Source organism: Carassius carassius, chromosome 24 (genome assembly GCF_963082965.1).
Source record: "Carassius carassius chromosome 24, fCarCar2.1, whole genome shotgun sequence".
NCBI lineage: Eukaryota > Metazoa > Chordata > Actinopteri > Cypriniformes > Cyprinidae > Carassius > Carassius carassius.
This window is the reverse complement of record NC_081778.1, coordinates 15,613,405-15,634,201: the sequence shown is the minus strand read 5'-3', so window position 1 is coordinate 15,634,201 and position 20,797 is coordinate 15,613,405. Positions and strand designations below refer to the sequence as shown.

The 20,797-nt window shown below is 40.5% G+C and overlaps 1 protein-coding gene across 6 annotated transcripts in view; it reads left to right on the top strand.

The window, feature by feature from the left end:
* Window positions 1–3,274: 3,274 nt before the first annotated feature.
* The window catches only part of LOC132102941 (protein capicua homolog), a 30,992-nt gene continuing 13,469 nt past the window's right edge, over window positions 3,275–20,797 (top strand). For 2 of the 6 annotated variants that reach the window (XM_059507680.1, XM_059507679.1), the window contains exon 1: window positions 3,275–7,118. In XM_059507680.1, coding sequence (XP_059363663.1) covers window positions 3,386–7,118 — 3,733 coding nt within the window. In that variant the 5' untranslated portion in view covers window positions 3,275–3,385. Of the gene's footprint in view, window positions 7,119–17,722; window positions 20,216–20,797 lie in introns of those variants that run through there. The other 4 variants (XM_059507684.1, XM_059507682.1, XM_059507681.1 and 1 more) reach the window with 3 other exon arrangements.

Here is a 20,797-nt window from a genome sequence, read left to right as displayed (position 1 = left end):
CAGCTCACCCCTAAACCATCTCGATTGGGTTCAGGTCCGGTGACTGTGGAGGCCAGGTCATCTGGCGCAGCACCCCATCACTCTCCTTCTTGGTCAAATAGCCCTTGATGCCTTCAGTGTGACTCTACAATTTTCATAGTCATGAAAATAAAGAAAACTCTTTGAATGAGAAGGTGTGTCCAAGCTTTTGGTCTGTACTGTATATACAGGTCCTTCTAAAAAAATTAGCATATTGTGATAAAGTTCATTATTTTCCATAATGTAATGATAAAAATTAAACTTTTTATATATTTTAGATTCATTGCACACCAACTGAACATATTTCAGGTCTTTTATTGTTTTAATACTGATGATTTTGGCATACAGCTCATGAAAACCCAAAATTCCTATCTCAAAAAATTAGCATATCATGAAAAGGTTCTCTAAACCAGGGGTTTTCAAACTGTGGGTCGCGACCCACTCGTGGGTCACGGAATGGAACAAGGTGGGTCGCACAAAGTCACTTGGCTGCAGCTAATTTTGCGTTTCAATGACACACAGACACTAACACAGTTCAGTCTAGGGCTGCACGAATGTGACGAGTGGGGCGGGGCCTAGTGCCATGGGAACAGAGCTAGGCCGGTGGAGTGATTGGGAAATGAGCAACACTCACCGGTCTCAAGAACCACGGAGGAGATCGGAAAGATACAAAAGAGGAGCGATGACAGTGAAGGACGAGAGAGGACCAGGCCTGGGTTTTATTTTGTGTTTGTTTTTTATTTGTGCACGGCAGTCATCCGAGAGGGGCTGTCGCGCTGTTTTGTGTTTATTTGGTTATTAAAACTTTGTTTGATTGTCCGCCGGTTCCCACCTCTTTCCACGAAGGAGTCATCGAGGCGGTGGGCTGGAGTGAGTTCGCCCCCCCCCCCCCCCCCCGGCAACTCACTCCAGCCCACCACATCGAGCACCCTCGGCGGCAGACTCCTTCGCCCTGCTCGATGGCACTGCGGATTCACCCCAGCGGCGAAGGATCTTCGGCAGCGCGCCCCTCCTTCCTCCCTGGCTTCGGCACCAGTGTAAAACATTAAAATCTTCACAATCACAGGAAGAAGGAGGCGGGAACTGGGAACCCACTCATCACAACGATATAGCCCACCAACATTAATAATGAACTGCAATATCCTTAGTGTGATTTTCAAATTGCAATTAAGTCCGTGTGCGTTGCGTGTTTTGAAGGTCTCAGAGCAATGTCATTAAAAGGTTCAATCGGTCTTTTTTTACCTATTTCACAATTATTTTAATCTCCAAACTGTTTTAGATAGTTCTGCTTTGCTTCTTATGCTTTTCTAAAAAAGTGTTGGATTGTGCTCCGTTCTCGCCGACACACACGGAAGGATCATGAATGCAACAAAACACAGCAGCGCAGATCACACTTCACTGGAGTGAGCCTGCTTCACGTTTTTATGGACACTACATATTTTAACGCCAGTAAACAAAAATTAAAACTTGTAAATTTGTAGTGAAATTTTCAGTTGTACTCTAAAATAAAATGGTTATTTTTCTTAAATACTTAATTTCTGTCATAAAAATTTTAAGTAAGATTAGGTTTAAAGTAATTTCACTCGTTGTTTTTTTTTTTTTTTTAATATTTTGGTGGGTCGTGAAATATATTACACTTGTCTAGGTGGGTCGTGGAATGGAAAAGTTTGGGAACCACTGCTCTAAACGAGCTATTAACCTAATCATCTGAATCAACTAATTAACTCTAAACACCTGCAAAAGATTCCTGAGGCTTTTAAAAACTCCCAGCCTGGTTCATTACTCAAAACCGCAATCATGGGTAAGACTGCCGACCTGACTGCTGTCCAGAAGGCCATCATTGACACCCTCAAGCGAGAGGGTAAGACACAGAAAGAAATTTCGGAACGAATAGGCTGTTCCCAGAGTGCTGTATCAAGGCACCTCAGTGGGAAGTCTGTGGGAAGGAAAAAGTGTGGCAAAAAACGCTGCACAACGAGAAGAGGTGACCGGACCCTGAGGAAGATTGTGGAGAAGGACCGATTCCAAACCTTGGGGGACCTGCGGAAGCAGTGGACTGAGTCTGGAGTAGAAACATCCAGAGCCACCGTGCACAGGCGTGTGCAGGAAATGGGCTACAGGTGCTGCATTCCCCAGGTCAAGCCACTTTGGGCTACAGAGAAGCAGCACTGGACTGTTGCTCAGTGGTCCAAAGTACTTTTCTCGGATGAACGCAAATTTTGCATGTCATTCGGAAATCAAGGTGCCAGAGTCTGGAGGAAGACTGGGGAGAAGGAAATGCCAAAATGCCTGAAGTCCAGTGTCAAGTACCCACAGTCAGTGATGGTTTGGGGTGCCATGTCAGCTGCTGGTGTTTGTCCACTGTGTTTTATCAAGGGCAGGGTCAATGCAGCTAGTTATCAGGAGATTTTGGAGCACTTCATGCTTCCATCTGCTGAAAAGCTTTATGGAGATGAAGATTTCGTTTTTCAGCACGACCTGGCACCTGCTCACAGTGCCAAAACCACTGGTAAATGGTTTACTGACCATGGTATTACTGTGCTCAATTGGCCTGCCAACTCTCCTGACCTGAACCCCATAGAGAATCTGTGGGATATTGTGAAGAGAAAGTTGAGAGACGCAAGACCCAACACTCTGGATGCTTAAGCTTAAGGCCGCTATCGAAGCATCCTGGGCCTCCATAACACCTCAGCAGTGCCACAGGCTGATTGCCTCCATGCCACGCCGCATTGAAGCAGTTATTTCTGCAAAAGGATTCCCGACCAAGTATTGAGTGCATAACTGAACATAATTATTTGAAGGTTGACTTTCTTTGTATTAAAAACACTTTTCTTTTATTGGTCGGATGAAATATGCTAATTTTTTGAGATAGGAATTTTGGGTTTTCATGAGCTGTATGCCAAAATCATCAGTATTAAAACAATAAAAGACCTGAAATATTTCAGTTGGTGTGCAATGAATCTAAAATATATGAAAGTTTAATTTTTATCATTACATTATGGAAAATAATGAACTTTATCACAATATGCTAATTTTTTGAGAAGGACCTGTATATATTTTAATGTGATGTTGCATGTGAAACTAAATATAAACCTAAATATAAACATTAGATGTTTTTTGTTGTTGTTGTTGTTTGTACACAGCACTACTGTTACTGTTTGGACACATTCATACACGGAGCAGTATCTTCCCAGTTACTCTATACTGACAACAAAGAAATTTCTATTTATCTGTTTCTCCTTCACCTTTTTCCTTCTTGTTCCAGGGTGTTGTGAGGAAAAGAAAAAGAGACCTCAAAAGAGCTAATTAAACAAGAGAAAAGAAGGAAGAAAAAGGTGAGAAAGAAAAAGTAGCCAAACTAAAAAAGATGAGGCCACCAAAGAAACAGAGAAGACGCTCTCCTTTATCGACAAGAGCAAAAGGAGCAAGAAAACGAGTGGGAAAGCTTGAAGAACATTCACAGACAACACCGCCTTGTCCTTCACACCAGAAAAACACTCCATCCAAAGAGGATAGCTCTCAGGACAAGCATATCAAGAGTAGCAACTTCCTAAACAGTGAAGGGTTAAAAGAGCAAATAACAGAAAGGTCAGTGGAAACATCAAAATCTGAAGGGAATGAAGTAATCGTGAATAAGGCAAAAAGCCCCAGGAACGTTAATACTAACAGTTTAACAGATAATACAGACTCAATCAAGATAGCCAGCAACGCACATGAAAATTCACATAGTAATAGCACAGAAATCTGTAACAGAAACACACAAAACTTTACTAGCACAAACAGTAAAGGTATCAACCAACAAGCAAACAGCACTGCTAGCAATACACAAAACACAAATGCTACAGCCAACAGTTTAAATAAAAATAACTCTTTGAGTGCCAGCCACACTTCCACCACACCTTCCAGTCGAAAAACAGCCACTTTCAAAGCTAGGGTGCCCAAGAAGAAATACATGTATGAACATCAAGCTTTCAGTACTTTTCCCATCAGTTCGACCCCTGTAGCTCAACGCACTATTCATAGCAACCATCTAAGTTCTCCACACAACTCCATTTCTCAGACCACTACTGTGCTCAGAAATGATTTAGTTATAGCAGATATTTCTGAAATGGGGAAAATGGCAAGCACAGAAACTCCAAAAGGAGACAGAATTAAGGGTGATATGTTGAAAAGTGAGGTGCCTTCCGAAGGAGAAAAGGTGGTCCAAATTATGGAAGTAGATGGATATGGGGAGCAAGCTCCAAATTCTGTGCGCTCATCATCCACAGACACAGCCAGTGAACACTCTGTGGATCTGGAGGTAGTTGAGCCCTCTTGTGTGCAGCTAAATTCAGGGAACCATGTAAGAGCGCCAAGAAGATTCAACCTCTCCAACAATTCAACCCTGTCTGTCTTCTTGTCCCCCATTCACATACAAACTGAGCAGGTTGGGTCTGCAACAATAGCAGAAGCACTAGCTAAAGGACTAAAAAACCAAAGGGTGCTAGCACGTAGACGGCCAAGAACAAATTTAAAGGAAGATGAGAAGCTGATCAAGGAATATGTTTTTTTCTGTGGTGTGGTGCGTGGGTCCAGTAAAGAGCAGCTGAACGTAGAGTTGCAGATTAATGGGGAGGTGACACTGCTCTCATATCCATTTCATACATTAGTAAGTCGTCCACACCAACCCATTGACCTCATTTTAGATGCCCCACCGCCAGGAAGTGAACCTGTGGAGGTTGGGACGCGTGTTTGTGTGCCTTATGGAGGAGATAAAGGTAGAGAGTGGTACAGAGAAGGTGTGGTTGCTCAGGTAGACTCTCATTTAGCTTGCCCCTACATGGTGCTTTTGCAAGAGGATTTGGAGCAGGAGAAAGAAAGGTGCAGCAATGAGGAGGTGCAACAGACATCAAGTACAAAGAATGTATGGGTTACCCACCAGAACTTGCGCCTCCTTGTTCCACCATGGGATGGGGTTATGAGAGAGAAAGAACAGGAGGAGAGAGAGCACAGGGAGGAGATAGAAGTGGAGAGAGAGCTTTGTCAGTTAAGTGAGGGGATGGATTTTGTAAGTGCAGGCCCTCCCAGGGAGAACTGCAGATTCCCTTCTCCAGACACAGGGGTTCATCATTATGGAAGCACACATCTTTCATCTTCCACTTCACCAGCAGTTGTTATGGTAGCAAACAGTATGTTTAGTATAGCAACTAGGAGGGAGGATGATGGAACTGGGAATAGGGAAAGAATTAGAGAAAGAGAACACGAGCGAAAGCAACTGGAGACTCCAGAGGTGGACATGGAGGTTTTGCAGCTGAACATGGCACCACTCAGAGATGGTGGAGGGCCCATAGTCTCAGGGGGACCAAAAGCAAGTGTGCCTAATCAGCACAGACAAATTCTTTCCAAACCTCCTGGGTATCAAAGTCCCATTACAGTGGTGCGAGGCATCTCCGGGACTTCTTTAGTAAGTCCACAGCCCAGCCCTTCACCTGCAGTTTTAGTGTCTGATGGGGGGACCTCTCACCCTATACCTCCCTCTGTACCTCCTTCCCCCAGTTCCAGGGGTTCTTTGACACCTATAGAAAAGACTCCTACACCTTCACAGACCTCCACCCCAATTCCAGGGAGTTCTGCTTCTTCTTCTGCTTCCTCCTCAAGATCAAGGACACCATTGTCAGCTGCCCAACAGAAATACAAGAAAGGCGATGTGGTTTGTACCCCTAATGGAATCCGTAAGAAGTTCAATGGGAAGCAGTGGCGCCGGTTGTGCTCTCGAGATGGCTGCATGAAAGAGTCCCAGCGTCGTGGCTACTGTTCGCGTCACCTCTCCATGCGCACCAAAGAAATGGAGGGAGCAGTGGGAGAGAGGGGGAGTAGAGGAGGTGGAGAGAGTAGCTCAGGTACTGTGACCCCTTCAGATCTGCGGGGTCGTGCTAGCAGTGAATTTGATTGGGATGAGACTTCTCGTGACAGTAGTGAGACAAGCAGCCGAGGTACTGACTCTCGTCCACGTCTTGGCTTGCCATTACTGCTTCCTCAAGATTTCTCTCGTTTTGACTTTGATGAATGTGAAGCTGCAACTATGCTGGTATCCCTGGGCTCAAGGTCTGTAACACCCTCGTTCTCACCGATTTCAAATCAGTCCCCATTCTCACCTACACCTTCCCCATCAGCTTCGCCACTTTTTGGCTTTCACCCTGCAAATTTCAGTCCTGTTACTGCCTCCCCAGTTTTGCCTCCTCGTCGCCACAAACACCCTAGTGGTACCAACAGTGGTGTCCTAAAACATGGAACAGGAGGCACAGAGAGAGAGAAAGACAGACACTTGTCTAGTGTTGTGCCATCCTTCCACACTAATCTAACCTTCACGGTACCTATGAGTCCAAGCAAACGCAGGACTGATGCGCCACCTCCTCCAGCTCCTCTGTCGCAGGAATATGGCAAACCTGATCAGGAACAAAGCTGTAGGGACCCTTCTCTTGTAACAAATCTCTGTATTATCTCTACTCAGACCACTGCTATCACACACCCCCAAAGACTGACTTCAACTACCGTCTCTTCCTCACCCACTTCTCCCCTATGCTTAGAATCAGGTTCACAATGTACAGTCTCCCAGCAGCCTTTGAGAGACTCTCCAGTAATAGTGAGAAATCCTGAGGTTCCTTTAATAAAGTTTACAGAACTGCCACTGACTAGAGTTGCAGAGGTGGACAGGACCAGTTCCACAGAAAACAGCCAAACTGGTCTACATTCAGAGACAGGACTACATGTTCCTGTTCCAATTAACGCTGCTTCCACTAATGGATCTGTCTTACTGCAGAATCCCACCTCAACTCTTGTTCTAGTGTCTACTACCTCTTCCTTTCCAAACCCAACCCCTGCAGGTCTACCTTCACAATCCAGCGCCACCTTAGCCTGCATATCAGTGCCTAGCCCTGTCCCAAGGCCTGGTATCAATGGTGTGGGTGATGGAGGGGGCCAAGATAAGAGTGGTCAAGTGACATTGCAGCAGCCTGTTCCTTGTCACCCTGCTCCTACTGCCCTGCTGCCTCTCATACTTCCCACTGAGACCTTGCATCCTGTGCCATGCAAAGAAATCATCATGGGGCGACCTGGGACTGGTAAGAGAATTCTATATTTACATTTAATGCTAACACCAATGTCTAAGTAGTGATTCCCTGGACAGTTATATTGCTTACATTACAAAAAAGAAGATGCCATGTTAGACTAATTCAATGAAAATTTAAAAATTGAAACAATTTAGAGAATAAGGATGCCCATAATTTGTACATTTTGTCTATGCACATAATATGGCAAAACAGATTGAATATCATTTTGTAAAATGTGTTTTTGGAAGACTGTACCACAAATATCATATTTGGATCATTAAAGAAAAGTTGAAAAGTTATCTGTTTAATTAATATTTTTCAATGGCAAAGAGGCATTGCTCTTTCTTGAAGTTATGTAACTGTTAAGTAACAAAACTATTCTATTGTTCTATATTCTATTCTATTGTATTAATTATTTTTTTGAAACGAAATAAAGGGAGAGTTCACTTAAAAATTTAAATTCTTACATAATTTGCTGTACGGAACATAAAGAAATATATTTTAAGAAATGTCTCAGTGTTTTTAAAATATCCTGTTTTGTGTTCCTCAAAAGAAAGTCATAAGGCCCTGATCATTGATCCCTTAAAATTGACAGAGTGTCTTCTGTGTTAACGTAAACAGATCCCAGAAACGATCCGGGGATAGAGACCTAGTAACATTTAGAGTTGTTCCAATTCTGATATAAGTATCGGAAATATCACCGATACCACAACAAATTCTGGCATCGGCAAGTACATAAACCCATATACCGATCCGATACCATTTTCTTAAACAAGACCTAGTTATGACCGCTAGCTTTGCCTAACCGCTGCACGGTTCTTCTTCGCTGCTCAGAATGCATTGCAAACACAGGAAGTTGTGCTGTGTTGCCACAAGCAACCCCTGTTTAGAGCAGTGAAGAAGAAATGAAAACGCGTTAGCAGCACTGATCTATATATGACTGGATCGCTCATCACGTTCTAAACTGCCAACAGAAGCCGAAGTGAAGTGAAGCCGCTTCTATATTATAGATCAGTGGTTAGCAGTATGTCCGCTGTTTAGTTGTATTTCAGACTGGACTAACCAGACAGTAAAACGGCGACTAGGGATGCCACAAGTACTGCCACTTTACTACCAAGTCGGTGCTGAAAATTAAAAAATGTGATGATACCAGCGTCTCTGTAGTACCGGTAGTAAGTTCGAGTATATTCGGTACCCGCAGCTGCGTTCAGTCGCTTCCGTGTTAGTCTAAGCGCAGGGCTCCAGACTGTAGGTGAATATTAGTGCCTGTGAATATTAAACTGCGAAATACTATTTAAATATTACTCCTGCAAATTCTACATCTCTGTGGGTGACGGGCCCAGATGCGCGGGAGCTCGCTGTTTTGTAGTCTCTGCCGTGTGTCACTATATGAGGGCACGAACGCATAAACCATCACTTCATGAGAATTTACAGTTTCATTTTAGAAAACTGTCATGTCATAAACACAGACACTCAAAGATCTTCATGGCAACCCATCAAAATAAATGTTCGGTTTAACGTGAGTAAATTGACAATATGTTCAGCTACTGTTGTAGCCTACAGTAGATTTAGCTATGTCTCTATGTAGTAATAATAATACATCTGTATTAATAATAATAATTATGCCTAGACGGTTGCTTGTTTTTTACTTGTTTTGTTGTAAAGAGATTATCTGAATAATGTATATATTTTTTATATCCTAGACTTATTTGTTGCAGTTTTTTATACAGTTATATTGTACAACTGAAATACCTTTTTTAGTTCGCGGTGTTAGATTTTTGGTTGCATTTGAAGTTCTTTTTCGCTTAAGAAAATAAATTATATTACTGTCAAATTCATGTCAGATAATAAAAATACTGTAATAAATACAGTAGTTCACCATGTATTTGTTCATGTTTTATTAAGGGATAAGTCTGAAGCACACCATAAAATAATTCTAGCAATTTACAGAGGGCTAGTAGTATATACAGCTGTGTATACAGATACACACCCAGGTATCGGATCAGTACTCGGTATAGGCCGATACCCTGAGCCCAGGTATCGGAATCGGTATCGGGAAGAGAAAAAGGGTATCGGAACATCTCTAGTAACATTGCCGGGATCAGTCCTGGAACGAGCCTTGTGTGAACAAAAGAACAATGGCGTAAAGCAGTGGTCCTCAACCCGCGGGCCGCATGCGGCCCGTCACGAATTCAAATGCGGCCCACCATGCTGAACACAATGAAAAAAAAAAAAAAAACTTTTAGTTTTACAATTAATTTTATTTTTTACATTAATTATAAAATGTAGGCTACTAAAGAAATATAAGCTGTAGCCTAATGTTTTTTATGTGAAATTATTTTGTTTTTTATATATTATTTTCAGACATGAGCAGACCTACTCGCATAACATTACGCATTTAACGAACACATACTGTACCAGCGTGCACTTTGGCAGAATTCAATTCAAATAGTCATCAACAGCCATTAGTTCGGTAAAATTGAGCATCAGAATGGACAAATTTGTTTTTAAGGGAGGAAAAATAAATGTGGAAAATGCAAGCAAATGAACACATAAAAACAAGAATAGCCGCAGTATCAGTAGTGAATCAGTAGTGATTTTTGGTTTGTCCCGCAACTCACTTGAAGAAGTTCAGGCTAATGGAAACACCATATACTACGTAGCAATCATCCTTAATTGAATAACTAGGGCAAAACATCTCTGGAGAGAGCCTCGAATTATTAAATTCGAAAGTGCTTTCCATATTTGGATCAACATAGGCTACATTTGTGAACGCACATTTTCTGCATTGTTGCGCGTCAAGTCATGCTCGCATGCGCCTTACAGACAACATCTTCAGCCTCTGTTAAACTTTCTGCGAGTCCGCTATGGACCGCTAGGTAGGCGTGACGTAAAAATCGCCATCGGAGAGTGTGTGCCGAGACTCTGAGCAGACGACCGTGCCGACAGGTGCGCATGGTCAGTAGGCTTCAAAAGCACAATTGCACATGTTCAGGCAGTGTGAAGAAGCTCAGTGCTACTAGAACCTGTGCAATCCGTCAATAAAATAATGTAAAGACAGCCAGATGTGCAATAATTCTGGGCAATTGTTTGTTCACGTTTGTCGCAGAGCAGACCATCAGCGTGCGCTTTCGGAAGTATAAATGGAAGAAATCCGCATCTGGATTGCTCATGTGGAAAGTATAACACAGGCTTTAAAATCCAACTTCTTTGTTCTGTTACTCCTTTCGAGCTGATTTTCACAAAATTGGTCAGCTCTCGACAGCATCAGGTGTTTTATTTAAGGGGAGTAGAATTATTTATTTATTTAAATGAATGTAATAGATTTGATATCATAATATTTAGGTTATAGTATTATAAATCAGGTTGGTTTGTATTTGTGACGTAATATGTAAATTATATGCGTGCGGCCCACGAGACTTGCACTTGGACCATAGTGCGAATATGTAATCATGCAACTATTTTAACAGGTGTTTTGAAGGCAGATCAACGTTCACAACGAAAAATATGTGCTAAACTGGAATGAAGCAGAGATCAGGGAGCTCCTCACTATACGCACTGAAGATGATATCATTCGCAAGTTTAATTAAACTGTAAGTGTGCGTACTAATGTCACATGTCTTTATGGGATGTGTATGAGTGCATGCACAGATTCTGGAAAATCACTGGCAGTGTGAATGAACCAAAATCTAACCATCCCGAGACAAATCACGGTACGCATTTTCCATGTTTTTTCCAGAATCTATACAGATTTTTTGAATGATAAGAGGGCCAGTAAAATAATTGTAATTTTTTGGTCTCTTTTAAGCTATTAAAAACCAAAACCAAGTATTCATCAATACTGTGTTATAAGATTAATGTAATGTTAAGTGTGACAAAAATATTACATTGAGCACTGAAAACACATTCACAATCTATAATTCTGACATTCTAAAACACTGTAAAACATTCATTCTCATTCCATTCAGTTTAAAACATGGCTGTCTGGAATACTTTTAGATGTCGTTACTGATCACATTTTGCAAAATGTTTTGGATGATGACCAAACTGTATGATTGATTGTTATCCCAGGCAACCGCTTTCCTACATAACTGCTAGTTTCTTGGTTCACTCTGCAAACTCTTATACATAAAAATATTTTCAGCTCTGTCATTTATTTTATTTATTTATTTATTTTTACGATGACTGGCTGACTGTACTTTATTTCTTAACATATATTTATTCATTTTTATCATTTATTCCTTTATACTTTTATAATCCTATGTTCCTTAACATATATATATTTTCATTTTCATTCATCTAAAATCTAAGGTGTCTTTACTTTCAGAAATGAAAGCTTTGGCTTTACAAGCAGTGGCATTCTTTCTCTCAGATCTCTCAGGTTTTGCAGTGTGGTTGTAATCATCCGCTGCTGTGATAGTGGGTCGATTAGATGTTGTGCTGGTCATAGCACTTGCAGTCCTGATTTTAGCACAATATTTAAAACATGGAAACTTCCATGTTCCCCTGAAAAAGTGAAAGTGAAGCAAAGTGACAAAAGACTGAATTGAAAGAGCAAAAGACTGAACTGATGCATTATGAATTAGTTTACATATGTTCAGATGCGTGTGGTAAGGAATGAGAGAATGTCATTCATACAGACATAACAGTTGATTTAGGGGGACGTTTAGTGTGTAGATTGTATACTAGTGTAATAAAAAAAGTCTTCATAGTGTGTTTTTGCATATATGTTTTATGTGTGGTGTTTGTGATTTAGCTGTGATGAAGGGGAGTGTGTGTTGTGAAATGACAAGAGGGCCTTTGTAAAAATTCAGGCCTGATCTCGTAGGTTGACACGCAAGCTTGTGAGAAGGACATTAATTCAGAGAGACAGACACACACACACACACACACACACACACAGTCTGTGTAACTAATTAGCAGACCGGCTGAAAAGATTAAAAATCCATACATTTATAGAATTTGCCCAGAAGTTTATTTGCTTTTGTTGTTCTAATGGAATTTTGTATTGCTGCTCAGTTTGATAGCAAACTACTGTATGTGGTTCACCTATAATTATAAGCATTATAGGAGACCAATACCCTGAAATATAATTATTGAAAAGTACATTATAAATACTGGTCTGAAATTATAGCACTTTATTTTACAGTCCTGTTCCTCATGTACATACGATGTGCTTATTATAGTAATTGCAAAACCTATATAACAACTAGGTACTAACCCTGAGTCTACCCCTAAACCTAACTCTACCCCATGGAGTTACCTTGTATTACCAGAACTTTCTTAGATAAAATACACTGTAAGTACATATTCTGTAAAATAAAGTGCAACCAAAATTATTATCTTAACTATTAATTCATTCAATATTGTATTTTGGTGACTGAGAAAATGCAACATACAACACACTTTTTTTTCTTTTTTACAAATATGCTAAACTTATAAATATTTTTTTAGAAATTATTTTTTTTCAGCTGATCAGCACAGATAAATTGACATTTCACAGTGCTGCTGATGTTCATAAATAGTAATCTTTCATACATAAAAAAGTATTACTCTGACTTTTTTTTTGACTAAAGACTGAAATATTTCTCTTCTTAGAAATTGTATTTTTGTTTTAGAGAAGATTTTTTACCTTTGTTATCTGCTGTGTGTGTGTGTGTGTGTGTGTGTGTGTGTGTGTGTGTGTGTGTGTGTGTGTGTGTGTGTGTGTGTGTGTACTGGTATTCCCTACATTTTGGGGACCAAAAATTCCTACAAGTATAGTAATACCAGTAAATTTTGACTTTGTGGAGACATTTTTTGGTTCCAATGAGGAAAACAGCTTATAAATAATGTAGTGAATGAAGCAATTTTGTTTTAAATTTAAAAGTGCAGAAGTTTTCTCTGAGGGCTATGTTTAGGGTAAGGGGATAGAAAATACAGTTTATACAGTGTGTGTATAAATGTGTGTGTTTTTGTTTGTACCTACTCAACTGTATTTTGGGCTAATTTGTACCCAGATGTAAGCTAAATCTAAAACATCGTTTTGGGGATGATATAAATATAAATGTAATTTTCTCTCTCTTTTTTGTTTTCTGTTTGGGTCAGGGATAGGATGTGTGTTTGGTTTAGGTTGTAGTATTTGTACAACTACCTGTATATAAAAATAACAGAAGTCTATAGCATGTCTCTATTTAGATAGCTTTGCTTAAACGTGTGTGTGTGTGTATGTGTGTTTATATTGTTATTTTGGACGTGTTTACTAAGTGATGTTTAGCATTTACCCATAACTGGTTTATATATATGTACACACACACACACACACTCTCTCTCTCTTTAGGCTAATTTATTTCACAATTGAAATAACATTTTTCTAATTGTTTTAGACAAAATGTTCTTATGCAGTTTACCGACCCATCATAAATAAACAGGTCATATTTATCAGTTGTTATTGTACATTAGCTTAAAGGACACCTAAAAATGTATTTAGACAACTGATTTTGACTGAACACCGAAAACTAGAACTGGCCGTCTGTTTTCTGATGTCCTTTACTATGGCAATCATTCCAAACATTCTCGGTTTCATTTAATCCACACCCTCTGCAAACACAGATGTACTAGTCACTAGAGCTGACACAAATTCTATCAATATGCATGTCTTTTTCAGTTGCTATTTTTTCTTCTTCTTCTTTACTATAACACTGAATTTGAAAGCAGTTAAACATCAGGTTTATGTTGCAAATTTTAAAAAGATAAAAGTACCCATTTGTGTCTGCTTTTTTTATTTCTCTGCAAAATACATACAAAACCTTCCTCAAACTTCAACTCATCACTTTAATTACACGTATTGTAGGCGGTATTTTTATTTTGGGCTATAGTATCATTTTCTCCGTATTTGATACAGTGTTTCCAATAGGTCTCTGCCTCAATATGAGTTCTGAGTTGCCATCTGTAATATATTCAACTCTGCAATGCATATCATTTATATGGTAGAAAGATGTCTCCCTTTTCATCATTGCTGTACTCATAATGCCAATTTAATTCTCTTTGTTTTTTTCCCTTTCACCCACTTATACATCAGTTTTTTCCTCTCCTATTATTCGCTCGGTCTTCCTCTCTCTCTGGTGCAGTGCAGAATCTCTGTTTCTCTGATCACAGAGTGTTCCCGGGAATGTCTGCCATTCCCTTTTGTAGGTTTTCTCCATGATAACACAAACAAGTATACATTTATATAAATTATAGCATAGCTAAACAGCATGTTATACAGTATTTTTTCACTGCTATGTTTTGTGCCTTTTTCTCATATTCTACATTTTAAGGTTCACGCTAGTATTTGCCGAATGCTTGATTTCTATGTTAAATCTCAGGGGAGAACACACAATCTAAAAATGTTTTCCCACAAGACTCTTGCACATACATTCACATAAAAGCCCCTGTGCCTAGCTGTAATCTCTCCTTCACTCAGTTCTGTGTCTGCCAGAGCTGTGAGCGTTTTTTTCCACAGGGCAGTGCTGCCTCCTTGTGAGAAGACTGTGCTATTACAGGCTTTAAAGAGATGTACCTGCATAGTTTCATAACTACCCTTTTTTAATTTGTGGTACATTTCATGGGCATGCACCTGTTCTGTTAGACTTTCCTAGCAGTGGTAAAGTTGTTGTAAGTGAGTGTTTGTGGATCAACAGATATAAATCCAACATGATGGGTTTTTGGTTAGCCACCATTTTTCCTGTCTTTTCCCCTCCATATGTCCCTTGGGAAATAGCTGGAATGCTTGTACTGGCAGATGGCAGCAGTGATAGAAATATCTTACAAAAGGGCAGTGTGTGTGCATGGTCAGTGGTCACCAAAGTGGCTTGAGTAACACGACCCATAAAGCTGTTGCCATGAAAACAGGGAGTGGGCTTTTTGAGACCGTTTTAATCCCGTAAAAACAATGATTGGATAGGAGGAACAGACAGGTTGGTTTTGGAATATGGGGCTCTTACACTATTAAACCTTTACCCATCTCTGTATGTGAGAACTGTCGGTCATGGCTGACTTACTGCTGATTTGAGATCTTTTACTGCTATTTTCATGTATTTAGATGTGTCATGTATTTTAGAACATAATGAGTGAAGTTATATTTTGCCGTGCGTCATTCTCAGTGGAATCAGCCAGGAAAGAGTTAAAAACTTGTTTACTATAATCATAGTCTGAGCTGGAGGGTCTCGGGCTCACCTCATTGGCTGTTGCCAGGAGCTCAGTGCAAGCTCAGTGGCTGACAGCGTGTGTAGCCCCTCCCACTGCTCTGACACTGTGTTATATAGAGGAGAAATAGCTCTTGATAACCCATTCTTACTTCAGTTTGCTTTGCATGGATTTCAGTACATCAGTTAATATGTGTTTCCACATAATTACGTTTTCTATCATGAGTTCTTATTTCTTAAGTCTTTTCATAGATTTTTGTCTCTCCTCTCCTGTTGTTCGATTACCATCTTCCCACATACGGCAAGCGAGGCCCTGTCTTCAAAACTTTCACAACTCCCTCCTCCTCTCCTCTCCATAGAATGACTCTTGTTCTATTTTTATTCGCCTGTCTTGCACAGTTTCCCCTTCCCACCCAGTTTCCCTCTCTTTTCTCAAACATTCCACGACCACTAATTTTTTTCATCCACTATTGAGTGTCTTTCTGTTTTGTACTGGTATATATGTAACGTGTAGGCTACTCTTCAGGCGTAAATGTAGAGTGGAATGTATTACTCAAATAATATTATGTCATAGTATTATTTGGCCACTGCGTTTGTGTGGAAAATGTTACTGCACTTATGGTTAAAGTTTCTCTGTAGCGTTTCTTTCTCTCACACACAAATCTTTTCATCTGTTTGTGAAGGGACTGACTGATGGCGGACACAAGGCCAGTACCCCTCTGCCCCATACAAACAAACAAGCCAGTCACTGAACTCCGCACACACACATAAACCTACACACAGGCACGCTGACATTCACAGGCGCCGTGAGCATGCCCGTATCATGCTGCCTGAGAGTTGTATACACTGATAATAGTGTTTTTGTCTGTGACATAATCACTATCAGCCGATTCACTGGTCAATGTCCTGTTGGCAGTAACAGTGGTCACCAAATTCGATCTCAGAACTATAATACTGCACTCGCCCAAAACAAATTTTGCAGTTTAGTTAGTAACATTAAAGAAATAGCAAAAGATGGGGAAATCATGTTATGTGAAGAATATTTCTCCACCCTCTGTCTTTTTTACATTTAGTTTTTATTTCTAACTGGTTTACGTAATGTTTGTGATGTACAGCTGTATGGTCTCCAAGAGAACCAATGCCCAGTGACAAATCTCATTTGAGCCCTGTGGTTTATTTCATTTTCCCCCCCAAGACATTAGGCATTATAAACCAAAACCATACTCTTGTCCTTACTTACCACTCCAGAGAAGTGGTATAAACAGAGTGGTATAGGTGTTCAATTCACACAAACAAAAGCAATGCAGTACTGAATGTCAGCATTGTTGTGAATCAGCTGCAAGTATTCACAGCTGTCCAGCAGCACAATTGCAGGTGTGATATTGCTTCTATACAACAGTTCTATAAACAATAAATGAATATCAGATAACTCACAATCTGTCAGTTTAGTTCCTTTATACAAAAGAAGCCAAAGCATCAAGCTTTGTGCGTCACCAAACACTGCTCAGATTGAAAACATGTCTGGAACAGTCTCTGGTCTGGAACTCAATGAACAGAAGTCACCAGAGTTACAGACTGTTACACTGAACATCAGTCTTCAAACACAGCTCAGCCAATCAGATTCCAGGACTGGAACTAATTGTTGTGTAACGCTTACTGCAGTGTTTTAAATTGAGTGTGGAAAATGTGTGACGTGTATTGCTACCATAGAGTTTATTGTACTGGTAATGGGATCAATTTGCATTTGTTGAAAATGCTTTAACACTTTGACTGCAGATTATGTGGCTTTAGTGGGTGAGGAAGTGGACATGTTTACTTCTTTCTTTTATTAGTTACCCAAATAGTGTGTATATTTTTATAAAGTAAAAAGCTGTTTTACTGCCAAATTCAAATTCAGTGTATTTTAATGACTTAAATTACGTTTTCATTTGTTTATTCACTTACATGTGGATAAATAAAATATCAATTCGTTTGTTTTCAAAGTACTAAATGCAATACGTGTGTGTTGGCCACAAATGGTATTACATTTCAACTACTGTTTTGAAGGGAGAGTCCAGATAATGTGAGGATTTATGCCACATTGCCATTGAGTCTTATTAATCTGTCCTAAAATAATGCATTCGTTATAAACCATAATAAACCAAACCCTGGAGTATGTAATACATGTAATAATACCGTTAGAGTAGCGTGGCAGCTCCGCCTCCAACGTCACAGTGGGACCAAGTATCACGAGAGCCCACGTAAAGTCATGCCCCAGATTCTGTGGCGTGTTAAATATTTATTAGCTCCCTTGTCGGCCAGTGAGACGCCGAGAGCCAAATCCGGATTTGCATTTGACTGACATTCCATCGCACGCTCCCACCAATCAGCGTCTCGGATTGTCTTGCGATAGGTTGCGTAGTAGACCAATAAGAAAGCGTTCGAAGAGTAAAAGGCGGGTCACGGGCTGGGCGAGGTTGACACGCTGAGAGAACGAAAGAGGGCAGCCTACTATACAACAGGAGGAAGAGGGAGGGAAAGAGAAAGAAAGAACGGGTTTGCGAAGCGAGAGAGTAGAGCGGAATCGAGGGAAGAGTCGTGGCCAATTGAATGATGTTATGAGAACGACTTCTTTACTACGAACACCTACAGAGCGAGCGGAGTGGAGCGCGTGATCACCCGCCGCGGATCGGAAAGTGACGCTGCTGCGGGAGAACTGCACCGACTTTAGGGGCTATTACAATTCAGACTCGACATTTCAGCACAACAGCACTGCGCCGGATCATCTCTATCCAGCTTTTCTTCTCTGTTTTGTATTGTATTTCCCCGCCGGTTGCCAGTAAGGAGGGTTAGGGCACGGCGTAATTTCTTCGTGGGTTTCTCACTAGTTTCGCGATCGTGTCAGAGCCGAGGGCGAGGAGTTTACTGCACGATTAGCCCTTTGGATGAGCGTCTTTTGGGCTGGGGTACGCGCGAGGGGAGGGGGTGTCGACAGCAGGCATTTAAAACGAGAAGTGCCAGCAACTAAATCCAGTTCAAGCGAAACGTGTGTCGTTTCTAAGCCTGGACGAGATCTAAATAAACCCTCCAAAGGCACAGTGATAAAAGGCAAGCAAGACAGAAACGATGCTTTCCGCTTTTAGGAACAGAGGATAAGCGTGCGGTTTTACTATCTACAGGGGTTTCGTTTTCTTTGACATAATATGAGATGCTGCTATTATTCTGGATCTGGTCAAAAACAGATTTGCGTGGTTAAGTATTTAACTTGTAGTAAAATATTGACATTTTAGTGACACGAGGAATAGTTTAACATTTAGAAGTACTTGTTTCACTCACGTAATTAATTATAGATTTCTTTATTCACGTAATTGCACAGACTGGCTATAGTGCTACTACAGTGTAACTAATGACTGTTGGTCTGGAGCACTGCACAGCTGTTGGCTTCTCGAAAGCAGTTGTCTTTCTCTGGCTCTTTAGCCGAGCCCCCTTGCTTTGGTAGTTTCTTCCCCTTTTTTAGAAAAATAAAAAATAAAAAATCTGGGTGTTTTCCGTGTGGTGCTACAGTTTTACGCCGTGACATGAGGACAGGTTCCGCTGTGGCGGCCGGGGGTGCGGATGCGAGATCAGGGGCGTTCCCGAGGGGACGGAGTCATCTGGAGCTGTGCCGCTGAAACCAGGTCCGGAGCTCACACATGCAGCCCCTAAACCAAAGTGGCAGAACAGAATGAGTCCGGTTACTGCCTGTGAACTGGGCAGTATGTCATTATGCGTTTGAAAATTAGACATTGAGGCTTTGTACACCAAACTGATGAATTTGGATCAGTTGTGAAACAGGATGTGGCTCTGATAACGTTCACTGACAGCCAGAGAGAATAATATAAGTGACCACGTGAAAAAGACGGATGTGTATTACATGTGGCCTTTTATTATTGAGCATAATTTCCCTGACTGATGGGTATTACATTTCGTTTATATATTTTTAATTGAAAATCGCTTCCGTTGTGTGTCGCAACCCAAAGAATAAATCGCACTCGTAACTCCGGGTGTAGTAGCACCGTGCTAACCTGCTAATCTGGCAGACTTGGGCTTCCTATTTTCACGACGATTTACTGAATAAACGTTTCCAGGATTTAGGCATTGCTTATTTGATGCCTTCAGTGCTTTTTTTATTTTTATAACCGCATTTAATACTCTTTATTGCCAAACTACTTATTAATCGTGTACTGTATATGTAAATCCCCCTGGGCTGAGGTGAGCTCAGGTCGCGGACTGTTGCAATACTCGAGCCCGAGGAGGACCGAGAGGCCTACTTAACCCCTTCATCCCCGTAGCTAACCATCAATGTAAACAAGCTCAGACGAGGAGGGGGCAAACAGGACCAAAAATAAACTACATCATCCAAATAAAACCAAACCCGTTTCCGCGTTTCGAGCCTCGACGGTGTGCATACTAGACAGTGTTTTTACGCCAATATCGACATTTGTTATAATCTGTGCGTTCCTGAAGCTGGAACGGCGCTTCTGTGCGGTACCTGATAGCACGCTATCATCATTTTTGCTACATTATGATCTGGTGTCTGAGCCAATAAATCTGAGTACAGAAGGACGTGATCATGAACTAAAGATCAGTGTGACTGAACGACAGCATGTCATTACAAGAACATTTGGTACCAATATGAAGAAACTCCAGTAGACGGATGCTGGCTGCATCGGTTATGGCCGCTTGTTTTCATCGCTTGACTCAACATCACCTGTCTGGGAAAAGCATCATGTGGATATTTCGTTTTTAATCGCAACGACTTTAACTTAAATCAGATGAACGTTTGAATCAGTATCTTTATTTAATATTACATGTTTGTGAAGTTTTTCAGTAATCAAAAAGAAAAAAAAGTATTTCAAGCCTCTCACTCAACCATGTTTTCATCGGAAAGCCCGCAGTATCTCCGCCAAGGACTCAGCATGTTTGGTCAGTCATTAATACTCGACGTGTCTGATGTTGTTTTCCCTTATAGTAGGATTTTTGCGGCTGAAATATAGTATTCACAAATCGTGTCTATGTAGTTCTAACGGCAGCAGAAAATAACTGCATGAACAGGCTGTTCCTAAATCATATTATTCTGGAAGTGATTGGCGCCAAATACTGCCTGCTTAATATCAGTCGGGAACAATTTGTTCATGCACTTACTGTTTTCATGACAGTCTGTTTTGCTTTAGTCTGTTTTTGTAAAAATAAATCAAAATTGTGCTGCAGCATCATGACTTTATTTTTATAAAAGTCAAACCAGCTTAATTTAATAGAAAATAACTTTCATATATAATGTCACTGTTAATTATGTAAGATGTTTAGGCCTGTTATCATTCTTCATTTTGTCTATTTAAATACCTTTTGTAATATACTTAGTGTTTATTTTGATGTCATTGAGAGTGACACTAAAATGTGTAAATATGACCAAAATCATTAATTACTTAGACAATTGTGTGTCACAATTATGCAATGGTATAATATTATTATCTACATATGCATCTAGTCATTTATGTGACTCATCAT